The sequence below is a fragment of the Manis pentadactyla genome, chromosome 2 (genome assembly GCF_030020395.1).
Source record: "Manis pentadactyla isolate mManPen7 chromosome 2, mManPen7.hap1, whole genome shotgun sequence".
NCBI classification, from domain to species: domain Eukaryota; kingdom Metazoa; phylum Chordata; class Mammalia; order Pholidota; family Manidae; genus Manis; species Manis pentadactyla.
Window position 1 is genome coordinate 53363307 of NC_080020.1, and position 13511 is coordinate 53376817.

General features: G+C 35.6%; 1 protein-coding gene across 2 annotated transcripts in view; it reads right to left on the reverse strand.

Moving 5' to 3' along the window:
* Positions 1-13511, reverse strand: part of MAN2A1 (mannosidase alpha class 2A member 1) — a 170410-nt gene that overhangs the window by 97502 nt on the left and 59397 nt on the right. For both annotated transcript variants that reach the window (XM_036886849.2, XM_057492745.1), the window contains exon 5: positions 1415-1542. In XM_036886849.2, coding sequence (XP_036742744.2) covers positions 1415-1542 — 128 coding nt within the window. The remainder of the gene's footprint in view (positions 1-1414; positions 1543-13511) is intronic.

Below are 13511 nucleotides of genomic sequence, written 5' to 3' on the forward strand. Positions count from 1 at the left end.
TTTAGATTCCCAGAAGGAAAACAAGTGTCTGGCATAAACTATATTGTTTTTACAGTTTACACTGTGAGCTATTCTTAGCATTTAGAAAATCCAAGTCCTCTAGCCAACGGGCACCTTGCAAGCAAGACCTTCCTAAGGTAACAGTTTTAAATCTGCTATGCTCTCTATTTACTGCACAAGCATGATATGTGCAACTACTCTAAACAACAACACAACAATATGTAAAGGGAAAAAAACAAAGCAAATGTACAGAAATGTTAATAGTTGATGAATCTGGTTGAGGGATTTATGGGAGCTCTTTGTAGTAGTATTTCAATCTTTCTTTATGTTTGAAATTATTTCAAAAGAAAAAGAAAAAATTAATAGGAGTGGTGGGGGTTTTATATCTAACATGGAAAAAAATTAATAATAAAGTATATAGAAATAACTTCAATAAAAAACAGATATACTTACCATAAAGAACAAAATTCTACTGAGATATGAAACATCTAAAAAGAATTACATACCATGTTGCCGAATGCAAATATTCGGTAGCACAAAGTTTTGGCAGCTTTACATTCTTACGAGTTGCAGGGAACATCTGATTTTATCAGTGCGGCAGCCTCATTCCCACTTCTTGTAACTCTCTCTCCTCATGGAGGACCCATTCACGATTCCGGTGACACCGGCCCCACCCTCAACAACCCCCTCTCTTTCATCACCATTTCTACCAAACAGCCCAGGTCTTGGTGATTTTAGCTCCTATACCTCTGGCCACAGTAACTGGCTCATAGAGAAGAAACACCTAACCCATACTGGGCCAATTAGGCAAGGTATTAAGAAAAAGTCCTCTTGTTAGCCTGGGAAGTTATTAGATTGGGGAAATGAGGGTCCTGCTTGCCTATGGACACCTTACTGACCATGCTGGAAGGTGCCAGAAGAAGATGGAAGCCATGCAAAAAGCAGCAGAGCCAAAGGAGACAGTGCCTAGACAACATGATTGGAGTCATCTGGATCCAGTTCTATCTGAAGCTACAAAATCTCTGGAATTCTCAACGCCAAAACCAATACCTTTCTTCCCTTCTTTTTCTCTTTTTTTTCTTAAGCTCGTAAATTAGGCTTTTTACCTCTTTTAACTAATATACAATTAAAATCCCAGTGGGATATTTTTAGAAAAAATATTATTCTAAAATAAAAGTAATGAATAAAATAGATAAATTAACAGATTAAACAAGGTCTACAAAGTAACCATATTATATCCATGTAACTTAATTTATGATCAAAGAAACATCATAAATTAATGAAGGACAAATTACTCAAAATAATCAGTGGGAAAATTAGTTATTTAAAAAAATAAAACAGAGCCTCATCTCATATTTCCCCAAATTAATTGCCTGAAATAGTCCAAATGAAAGAGAAAGACATCAATACATACCTAGATTTTTTTCCAGCCACTGATGTCCTTCAATTAGTTGGTCAATTAAGGCAAAATAATGTGAGGCAGCTTCATCAGGCATAACCCAGCCACCTGTTACAATTTCAAACTGACCATTTTCTAGCAAACTAAGGAGAAAATAATATAACAGTTTATTAACATATTTTAAAAGTTTACAGAAAAAATTTAAAATAGCACAAACATCAGGGACAGCCTTTAAATATAACCAGTATGTATATCAGCTGTTTAACAAACGTTTTTAAACCAGTGAATGAACTTCAATTTGGGGACCATGGTGATAAAACATCCTTACTGAAGAGTCTCAGGTGACCTCTACTCCCTAGGCAAAGCCACGCAGGTCACTTTTGAAACTCCTTTTCATAAGGATATAATCTCCCACACAATCTCAAAGATCCCTGATGTCACAAGGCACATTTGATTTATTTCTGAATCTTGCGTGCTTTACTCAGAGTATATGCTTGATGAGTGTTTATTGGAGGGCTGTCATTTTAAGCACAGTATTTGTTTCTATACCCCTATACTGAAAAATCAATATTTATTTTAGTCCTTCTGAGACTGGTAAGTTAATCACGCAAACTACACAAAAGTAATAATAATAAAAGTAAAGCTAGTGAATATCATATGCCTCTGGGAATACAGAAAACATTATAAACACTTTGCTCTAGACTCAGTTAAAATATAAGCCAGATAGTTTTTTTTCTATATTGTATGAAAAGCTCTAACATCATCACTGTGTGTCCACTGGGTACTCCATTGCCATAATACCACACAAGGTAACCAGATCATTAGCCCTAGAAAAATTGTTATACCTTCTTCCCTTTTTTATGGGAAAAAAAAAGTCATAAGCTATTAAAAATTTGAAGTACCTGAGGCAGTATAAAAATCAAGAATTTAAGGAAACATCTAAGTGCCACAGACTTGTCAGTTTACAACATGATGGTTTGGAAAGTAAGTGTGACACTTCAGAAAGAAAAGCAGCTTTAATAAGGATACTCATCACTAGATGCCTATTGCTAACAGCCAAGTACCAAGCCAAATTTAGCTGAAGCATACCACAGGCATAAAAAATAAATATTTTTCTATAAAGCCTATATAATATAAGCCACAACATTAACACAACATCTGATATATTGAACACATTCATGATTATATAACCAGTGACAGGGTGGATAATGGACAAAATTTCTAAAAATGAGTGAATGAATAATTCCTTGTGTAAAATTTTTAAATGTTAATTAAATCTGTATTGCCATGGGGATCACCAACTAATACAATTTTACATGGTGAATATGAGGGCTCATTATAGTGCCTAAAGAAACCCAAATGTCTTCTTGCAAACCTCAGATTCTCACAGGCTCTGTGGATAAAGTGAAGGTTCCTGTGGCCAGGATTCTCACCTGGCCCTGGTTGGCTTGCTCACTACACACATGTGGGCAATATGTTGTTACTGACTCTATATAAAGAGCTCCACCCAGTACTCTGGGCGACACGGCTGCAGGAGAGCAGAGACGAGGACAGAAACTGAGATGGCTGTGGGGGTAGCGAGGTCCAGAGGCAGAGACCGGCTTGCTTCATGCAGAGTCACTCTGAGTGGACAGGATTCTGAGTGGACGGGATTCTAGTAATTGACTTGTCACTGTGGGAATAAAGTTGGGTTAAATCCTTTCACTCCAAGAACGTTCTGCTGTCATTTCTTCGGTCACACTGAATCCACAGTGAACTTGCCAGGGCTGAAACCCATCAGCAAGACAGGCTCCAATCAAGAATTTAAAATGAAAAAGGTGGGAATTTCTAAAAAATTGCATTTAAGACACAACTAAATCCAAGGCTATTTTGTCCAACTGCCAATGAGATTTTGCTTCCAGTAAGTTCTTTTTCTTATCTTTCTGGTGAATGCCTGACTTAGCCACACTCTGAAGGCCATGGCCCAGGCCCACTTCTTATGCCTTCTGGCTCATACTTGGAAGCCTGATATGTCAGAACAGATTTAGGATTTAATTCCTGGCCATCAAATACAGAAACTTGACTTCCTCATCTCAGTGTCCCAATAAACAGATCTTTGGGAAAATTTCAGAAATAAATTGGTCAAAACAAATTCTTTGCTGCACTTTAATAATAGAAAATAGGAACTAAACCTAAAAATTAAAATGAAAAATCATTCCAATGATGGAATTTTTCAGTTATATCAATTTTATTTTATTACATAATCCTTGTCCCATAGGCATGAATGGGCTCCAGGAAACAGCCAATGGAGCAAAGAATCACACATACTTTATACTGGGAGCAACTAATTTCCCTAGCTCCACTGGTGAATGATTGATCCCTTCTGCCCTCCCCACGATGCCTGAGATGCTACTGTGATCATGTACTGAGTTCTTAGCTGTACACAATGGTTAAAGACTATCCTGTCTATGAATTTAGGGAAGGCACAAGAACCTCTCACTCATTATAATGTACTCCAGAATTTTCTTAACCTATTTATTTTGTTCTCTCCTATTTTTCTAAACCTGGCTGGTCCAAGCTGCCCTCATGTCTCAGCTCAAACAGAACCTACCCAGAGAAGTCTCCCTGAACACCCAACCTAAATAAACGCTCCTCCACTGTACCTCCCCTCAAACTGTCACACAACAGCATTTATCACAAACCAAAACTGCCAAAATTACATATTCTCTCTTCCCCTCCTCACCCACACCCACCATTAGAATATAAGCTCCAAGAGAGCAGAGACTAGAATGGACAGCTCACTCTTCCATGCCCAGCATTGAGATGCTTGCTTGGCATGTAACAGGCACTCTAATAGTTGTTAGATCAATGAGGAATGAGTGAATGAGACTCTTGCTTTAAAACTAGCATTTACATAAAGTTTTTGTATTAAATGACACTAATGGATATATACAAAGTAAGTGGACAGGGAAGGGCCAGTTAGAAAGGACTGTGAATAACCTACGTACGAGGTGGTGTGATCTAGATCTGTAGTGGCAGGAAAAACTGAAGAGAGAGGAGACTTTTTATGACAAAGTATCACTGGAAATTAGGAAATGACTGCAAATATAACAAAGGATTGAAGCACAGATGACTCGGAATTTAAATTCAGGTGCCTAATGGTCAATGGTGTTAATACACAGACAGTGGAGCTGAGAAGGGAAGTCACTTTGCAGTAATAAATATAACTTGAACAGGCCTATGTGATCTGATAGGGAGACATCCAAGGAGCTAACTGAAAAAGAAAAGTAAGTTTAGAAAGATGCTGATATAAAAATTAACTTTTGGGGGATTGAAACAAATGGGAAATAGAAAAGGATGGGAAGTCTGGAGAAAATAATCAAAAGGAGAATCAAGGACCAAGCAGAAGGAAATATAAGAGGAAACAGAGAAGAAATGTTAAATATAGGAAGAATAAATCTGTGAATAAAGCCTGAAGCATTCTAGAAAAAAGAAATGACTAGCAACCTGCACTTTCACTTGGTAAAAGGCCTTTTCATAGTTAAAAAAGCTACTATATAACTGTGACTTGGAAATAGACACATCAGTAGATCAGAATAGAAAGTTGAAAAATAAATATTTTAAATATTTATATTATTAAAATAGCCACTAAATTAGTGGGAAGAATGGATTACAGTTCTTTGCTTTGTTTGTTTTTTTAAAGCTTCAACCAGAATGATTTAAGACAAGTTCACAAAAGAGCCAAGAGTTTATGTCATGGAAGCCAAAAGACTGTTATTTGGAAACAGTAAGCATGCTAATGTAGATTTTTAAGAAAAACTGCATGAGTCGGTCACAACAGGCATAAATGATGTCATTACAGCAGACAAGAGAGTACATAGTTTTAGTTTTTCTCAGCATAGTTTCTCTCATCAGGCAGAAGAAAAGTCTAATGGGAGAAAACAGACAACATGATTTAAAATATGAAGTAGTATAACAATGACTGGACACTTGGCCAAATAATCAGGTTAGTAAATACTCCTGTTTCATTAACTGCCTATTTTTCCTAGTCTTCCACAGAAGAATGGTAAAAACCAGATTATAAACCAGAAGATTCTTATAGGCAGGAAGGCTTGGTTTGATATAAGGTATTCACTGTGTTAGGCAAAAAACACTCGCCACTTGACCAGTTCAATCAAACCAAAACAAAAATCACACAAGAACTGCAGACGAGCACAAATTTGCCATATATATCTCTGTATTCTCAAACATATGCAATAAGCACTAAGAAGCATCTGATGGGTGACAGAAACATGAAGATGCTGACCTGATGAATGAGAAGCAGAGCGATAATCATCGTCGTTCAGAGACATCATTCCTGTCGACAGCAGGCAGGACAATCAACAGAAATGACATTGGGGAAAATACTTGGAGAAACATTTATAAGCAGTAAGAGCAAAGCTTTATTAGCCTACAAAAAAAAGGCCACATTTAAAGCTGCCAATGTTAGTTAGCAATATAATGAAAGTAAAGATAGACTGTAACAGTACATCCAGGACTTCTAATACTTTTTAAATCAAGTAATGGGAAATACTGTATTTATATAAAAAATGATTTAGAAAAAATACAGTCACTTCCAAGAATTTCCATTTGCTTAGTGTTCAATGAGCACCACTTGAGCTCTTTCTCTGAGATAGTGCGAATACAAAATTTAAAAAGATGTGCCCATCGTACAGAATATATTGCTTAGTTTCTGCCAAGAGACTCTCTAGTTGCTGGCAATTTTTTTTTTGCATATATACTTTTCCTAATATTTCCTAATAAACTTGAAATCTTGAAGCACAAGTGAAAAAACAGGGAAGAGGGAATGAAAGTATATACAGGTAGCAAATCCAGAAAAAGGAAACAAGGCACTAATGTTCTAAATTAACAACACTCTTGTTTCACTTTTTAATGGTTGGCTTGTAAAGACATTATGTACTTCTGTGTTTCTATTATTTTATTGCTTGGGAATTTGGTATATAAATTTAAGAAAATAACTGATCAAATTTAAGCTGAGCCTATCTGTCACAGTTCACTTTGCCTAAGGCACAAAATTTACACTTAATGTACTTGCCAAGCACAAGCAGCTGCAAATCACGTTCTCTGTCATTTTTTCCCCGTGTAGACTCATCACATATTTGGAATTTGGTCACACACAGAAGGATAGATTCAAAGAGCATTTTTTCCCTAATGGGGTAATTGTGACAGATAACTTGGTAGCAAAAAACGCATCATTTAGCAAGCTTCAAAGAATCACAAATTAATTTCACATGAGAAAACGAGCTGAATTTGTAATCATACATCTGGGAAAATTTGAAATAATGCAAGATGATGTACGGGGATCATTCTTAAATAAAAAATTAGTTAAATGGAAAATTCAAAAAGATTGAGGCTCCCAATGAATCAATTAATAGTGTAAAAACATTTGCTTATCAGATTAATCTGATTCATATACCTTTCATGGGGAGTATCTGATATGAGAGCAAAAATAAAATTTGTTTTAAATTGGATGATAATTGGAGAAATTCATCATACACTTCTGAATCTTGTTAACACCATCTTTAAAGATTTAGTATAGGAGGCGCAGAGGGCCAGTGAGTGTGCTCTCTTCATTCTTCTCACTTCATTCCAGCCAGACTCCTACTCTGAGTTTGCTATCCATGTACTTACCCTGCCTGGGCTGTTTTCCCTTCCAATATTTGCCTCGCTGGCTCTCAGGATATGTTAGGAACCTTCCCTGGCCACCACATCCCATCCAAACCTCACATACATTGTTCCTTTTCATGAAACCCAAAACTTTTGTAGCATTTATCACTATATTTACACATCTGTATGTTTACTGTCTTTCTCCCTCAATAGAGGGAGCTTTAGGAGGGCAGGAATCACACCCATTTTGCTCACCTTTTAACACTCAGGAGTCCTATTAGAAAAAGGTATCAATATCCCAAAAGAAAAGTGAACAACAAAGTATATGAAGCAGGTATTTCAGAAATAACAATTTCTTAAAAAATGAAAAGAAACTAAACATCTTTCATAAAGAGATGCAAATTAAAACCTCGATGAGATGCTACTTTTCCTTTTCATATTGGAAAAATCAAAAAGTTGTATATATAACATGCTGTGACTTCAAGAATGTTAAGGAAAAAGGTATTGGCAATACTGTATATTGGCACATATTAAAATAACAAATTTTAAATGCATATGTGTTTTTACCCATGTTCATTCAGAATTAAGAAAATATATGAAAGTATAAAAATAAACAAAAGCATTGTGTAACACTAAAGATAAAGATATACTCTATGCATTCACACACACACACACACACACATACACACACACACACACAAGAAATACAACTATGTGGTCATCAACTAGGAGAAGTTAATTAAGGACCCCTCATAAACAAATTTTTACAGTCTGTAAAAAGAAAGGTATTCCTCTTTCCTGAAAGTTTCTCCAAGATAAATTAAGTTTAAAAACATGGTACAACATCCATTAGGATGGCTATCATCAAAAAAAAAAAAATAGCAACTAGCCATTGAAGAAGATGTGGAACAATTGGGAACTGTACATGGTTGGTGGCAATGTAAAATGGTGCAGCTGCTATAGAGAATATGGGGATACTGCAAAAAATTAAACACAGAATTACTATATGATCCAGCAATTCCACTTACACAAATGTACATTTGTATGCCCACATTCATAGTGGTAGTATTCATAACAGTCAAAGGTGGCAACAACCCAATGTCCTGTAACAGATGAATGGATGAATGAAATACAAATGCAACGAAATGTATTTTTTTAGCCTTAAGAAGGAAGGATTCTGATACATGCTTCAACATGGAGGAACTCTGAAGGCATTATGCCAAGTGAAATAAGCTAGACACAAAAAGGCAAATACTGTATGATTCCACTTATATGAGGTACCTGGAGTAGTCAAACTTACAGAAACAGAAAGTAGAAATGGTGGTTGCCAGAGGTGGGGGTTGAAAGGGAATGGGGAGTTAGTGTCTAACAGGTACAGTTTCAACATGGGATAATGAGAAAGTTATGGAGATGGATGATGGTGATGGCTGCACAACAATGTGAATGTACCTAATGCCACTGAATGGTATAACATAAAATCATTAGAATGGTAAATTTTATGTTATGACTATTTTACCACAATAAAAAGACTCAAAAAGAAATCAGCACAATGTGTGTGGCACACTCTCATTTATCCAACACGTGTATATATATATATCTCTGCACACATGTATATCTTTTCCTGAATATTTATAAAACACGTAAAAATCTGGTTACAGTAGCTGCTTTCTGTGAGAAGAATAAATGGAAAGGAGACACATTTGGTTACTACCTTCCCTGTCACTGGGTACTCTTTATATATCTGGACTTATACTGAAATATGATTATATGAAAACTAACAAAGCAACAGCATAAAATAATCATGAAATTTTATTTAAGAGTATTTATCATATTAGTTCAGTTAATAGTTTGTGTAGTTTTAATAAGAAAAGGATATACTTTAAGTATGCCAGTGTGAACACTATTTACTTTCTGATTTTTCTGAAATAAAATTAGTAAAATGCTCTTTCAAAATAAATCAGAAAATACACAGGAAGTTAAAGAGCAAAAATTTAAAATCTACTCTTATTATCTTGCTACAAATGCATAAAGGATTATGGTAGGCAGAGTTTTTAACCAACTTAATTTTACTAAATACTATACCATTAACATCTTCCCATGTTAACAGAAATATATCATTATGCGTATGGCTTTACTGTATTCTCTAAAATATTTCATTGAGATGTCACAACATACAATATAAATGTGTTCACAATGATCATCTTTAACTGTTTATATCCCTGTAATCACTACCCAAAACAAAATACAGACTATTTCCATCAACTCAAGAGAAGTCTCCTATTCCCCTTTTAGAACAAAGCCTACCTCATCTCCCCCAGAAAAGACACTTGTACTTTGTGATTTATTTAATAACAGATCAGTTTAGGTACTCCCAGACTTCATAAAGTGGAATCATATAATATTTACTATGGTGTGTCAGGTTTCTTTTGCTTAATATGTTTGTTAGATTCATCCATGTACCTGTGTATTTCAGTAATTCACTATTTTTCATTGCAGAGTAATGTTCCATTGTATGATATGCCACCATTTTTTCCTTAATTTTTTTATTTTGATATCATTAATGTACAATTACTTGAACAACATTATGGTTACTAGCTAGACTCCTCCCATTATCAAGTCCCCCACACAAACCCCATTAAAGTCACTGTCCATCAGCACAGTAAGATGCTGTAGAATCACTACTTTTCTTCTCCGCATACATTGCCTTTCCTGTGTCCCCCACCTACATAATGTGTGCTAATCGTAATGCCCAATTATCCCCCTTATCCCTCCCTTCCAACTCACCCTCCCCAGTACCTTTCCCTTTGGTAACTGTTAGTCCATTTTTGGGCTCTGTGAGTCTGCTGCTGTTTTGTTCCTTCAGTTTTTGCTTTGTTCTTATACTCCACAGATAAGTGAAATTATTTGATACTTATCTTTCTCTGCCTGGCTTATTTCACTGAGCATAATACTCTCTAGCTCCATCCATGTTGTTACAAATGGTAGGATTTGTTTTCTTCTTATGGCTGAATAATATTCCATTGTGTATATGTACCACCTCTTCTTTATCCATTCATCTAATGATGGACACTTACATTGCTTCCATTTCTTGGCTATTGTAAATAGTGCTGCGATAAACGTAGGAATGCATATGTCTTTTTCAAACTGGACTGCTACATACTTAGGGTAAATTCCTAGGAGTGGATTCCTGGGTCAAATGGTATTTCTATTTTGAGTTTTTTGAGGACCCTCCATACTGCTTTCCACAATGGCTGAACTAGTTTACATTTTCACCAGCAGTGTAGGAGGGTTCCCCTTTCGCCACATCCTCGTCAACATTTGTTGTTGTTTGTCTTTTGGATGTTGACCATCCCAACTGGTGTGAGGTGATATCTCATTGTGGTTTTAATTTGCATTTCTCTGATGATTAGTGATGTGGAGCATCTTTTCATTTGCCTGTTGGCCATCTGAATTTCTTCTTTGGAGAAGTATCTATTCAGCTCCTCTGCCCATTTTTTAATTGGATTATTTGCTTTTTGTTTGTTGAGGTGAGTGAGCTCTTTATATAATTTGGAAGTCAACCCCTTATCAGATATGTCATTTATGAATATATTCTCCCATACTGTAGAATGTCTTTTTGTTCTACTGATAGTATTCTTTGCTGTACAGAAGCTTTTCAGTTCAATATAGTCCCACTTGTTCATTTTTGCTTTTGTTTCCCTTGCCCAGGGAGATATGTTTATAAAGAAGTTGATCATCTTTATGTCCAAGAGATTTCTGCCTATATTTTTTTCTAAGAGTTTTAAGGTTTCATGACTTACATTCAGGTCTTTGGTCCATTTCGAATTTACTTTTATGTAGAGGGTTAGACAGTAATCCAGTTTCATTCTCTTACATGTAGTGGTCCAGTTTTCCCAACACCAGCTATTGAAGAGGCTGTCATTTCCCCATTGTATATCCATGGCTCCTTTATCGTATATTAATTGACCATATATGCTTGAGTTTATATCTGGACTCTCTATTCTGTTCCACTGGTCTATGGGTCTGTTCTTGTGCCAGGATCAAATTTTCTTGATTACTATGGCTTTGTAGTAGGGTTGAAGTTGGGAAGCAAGATCCCCCCTGCTTTATTCTTCCTTCTCAGGATTGCTTTGGCTATTTGGGGTCTTTTGTGGTTCCATATGAATTTTAGAACTGTTTGTTCCAGTTCACTAAGAATGCTGTAGGTATTTTGATAGGGATTGCATTGAATCTGTAGATTGCTTTAGGCAGGATGGTCATTTTGACAATATTAATTCTTCCTATCCGAGAGCATGGGATGAATTTCCATTTATTAATGTTCTCTTTAATTGCTCTTAAGAGTGTCCCATAGTTTTCAGGGTATAGTTCTTTCACTTCCTTGGTTAGGTTTATTCCTAAGTATTTTATTCTTTTTGATGCAATTGTGAATGGAATTGTTATCCTGATTTCTCTTTCTGCTAGACCGTCTTTAGTGTATAGGAATGCAACAGATTTCTGTGTATTAATGTTGTATCCTGCAGCTTTGCTGAATTCAGATATTAGATCTAGTAGTTTTGGAGTGGATTCTTTCATGTTTTTTATGTACAATATCATGTCATCTGCAAACAGGGACAGTTTGACTTCTTCCTTGCCTATCTAGGTGCCTTTTATTTCTTTGTGTTGTCTGATTGCCATGGCTAGGACCTCCAGTACTTTGTTGAATAAAAGTGGGGAAAGTGGGCATCCTTGTCTTGTTTCCGATCTTAAAGGAAGAGCTTTCAGCTTCTCACTGTTAAGTATAATGTTGGCTGTGGGTTTGTCATATATGGCCTTTATTATGTTGAGGTACTTGCACTCTATACCCATTTTGTTGAGAATTTTTATCATGAATGGATGTTGAGTTTTGTTGAACGCTTTTTCAGCATCTATGGAGATGATCATGTGGTTGTTGTCCTTCTTTTTGTTGATGTAGTGGATGATGTTAATGGATTTTCGAGTGTTGTACCATCCTTGTATCCCTGGGATGAATCCCACTTGATCATGACGGATGATCTTTTTGATGTATTTTTGAATTTGCTTTGCTAAAATTTTGTTGAGTGTTTTTGCATCTATGTTGATCAGGCATATTGGTCTGTAATTTTCTTTTTTTGCAGTGTCTTTGCCTGGTTTTGGTATTAGAGTGATGTTGGCCTCATAGAATGAGTTTGAGAGTATTCCCTCCTCTTCTACATTTTGGAAAACTTTAAGGAGGATGGGCATTAGGTCCTCACTAAATGTTTGATAAAATTCAGCAGTGAAACCATCTAGTCCAGGTGTTTTGTTTTTAGGTAGTTCTTTTCTAGAAAGTTGTCCATTTCTTCTAGGTTATCGTTTATTACCATATAATTTTTCACAGTATTGTCTCATAATTCTTTGTATTTCTGTGGTGTCTGTAGTGATTTTTCCTTTCTCATTTCTGATTCTGTTTATGTGTGTAGTCTTTTTTTTTTCTTTATTAGTCTGGCTCGGGGTTTATCTATTTTGTTTATTTTCTCGAAGAACCAGATTCTGCTTTCATTAATTCTTTTGTTTTATTCTTCTCAATTTTATTTATTTCTGCTTTAATTTTTATTATGTCCTTCCTTCTGCTGACTTTGGGCCTTTTTTGTTCTTTCTTTTCTAGTTTCATTAATTGTGAATTTACACTGTTCATTTGGGATTGTTTTTCTTTCCTGAGATAGGTGTGTATTGCAATATATTTCCCTCTTAGAACGGCCTATACTGCGTCCCAACAACACAGATTTCGTGTTGTTGAATCATTGTTGTTATTTGTCTCCATATATTGCTTGATCTCTGTTTTTATTTGGTCATTGATCCATTGATTATTTAGGAGCACGTTAGTAAGCCTCTATCCATTTGTGGGCTTTTTCATTTTCTTTGTGTAATTTATTTCTAGTTTCATACCTTTGTGATCTGAGAAGCTGGTTGTTACAATTTCAATTTTTTTGAATTTACTGAGGTTCTTTTTCTGGCCTAGTATATGATCTATTCTTGAAAATGTTCCATGTGCACTTGAGAAGAATGTGGACCCTGTTGCTTTTGGATGGAGTGTTCTGTAGATGTCCAATAGGTCCATGTGTTCCAATACGTTGTTCAGTGTCTCTGTCTCTTTACTTTTTTTCTGTCTGGTTAATCTGTCCTTTGGAGTGAGTGGTATGTTGAAGTCTCCTAAAATGAATGCATTGCATTCTATTTCCCCCTTTAATTCTGTTAGTATATGTTTCAAATATGTAGGTGATCCTGTGTTGGGTGCATAGATATCTATAACAGTTATATTCTCTTGTTGGACTGACTCCTTTATCATTATGTAATGTCCTTCTTTGTCTCTTGTTACTTTCTTTGTTTTGAAGTCTATTTTGTCTGATACAGTACTATAACTTGTGCTTTTTTTCTCCCTGTTAGTTGCATGAAATATATTTTTCCGTCCCTTTACTTTTAGTCTGTGTAT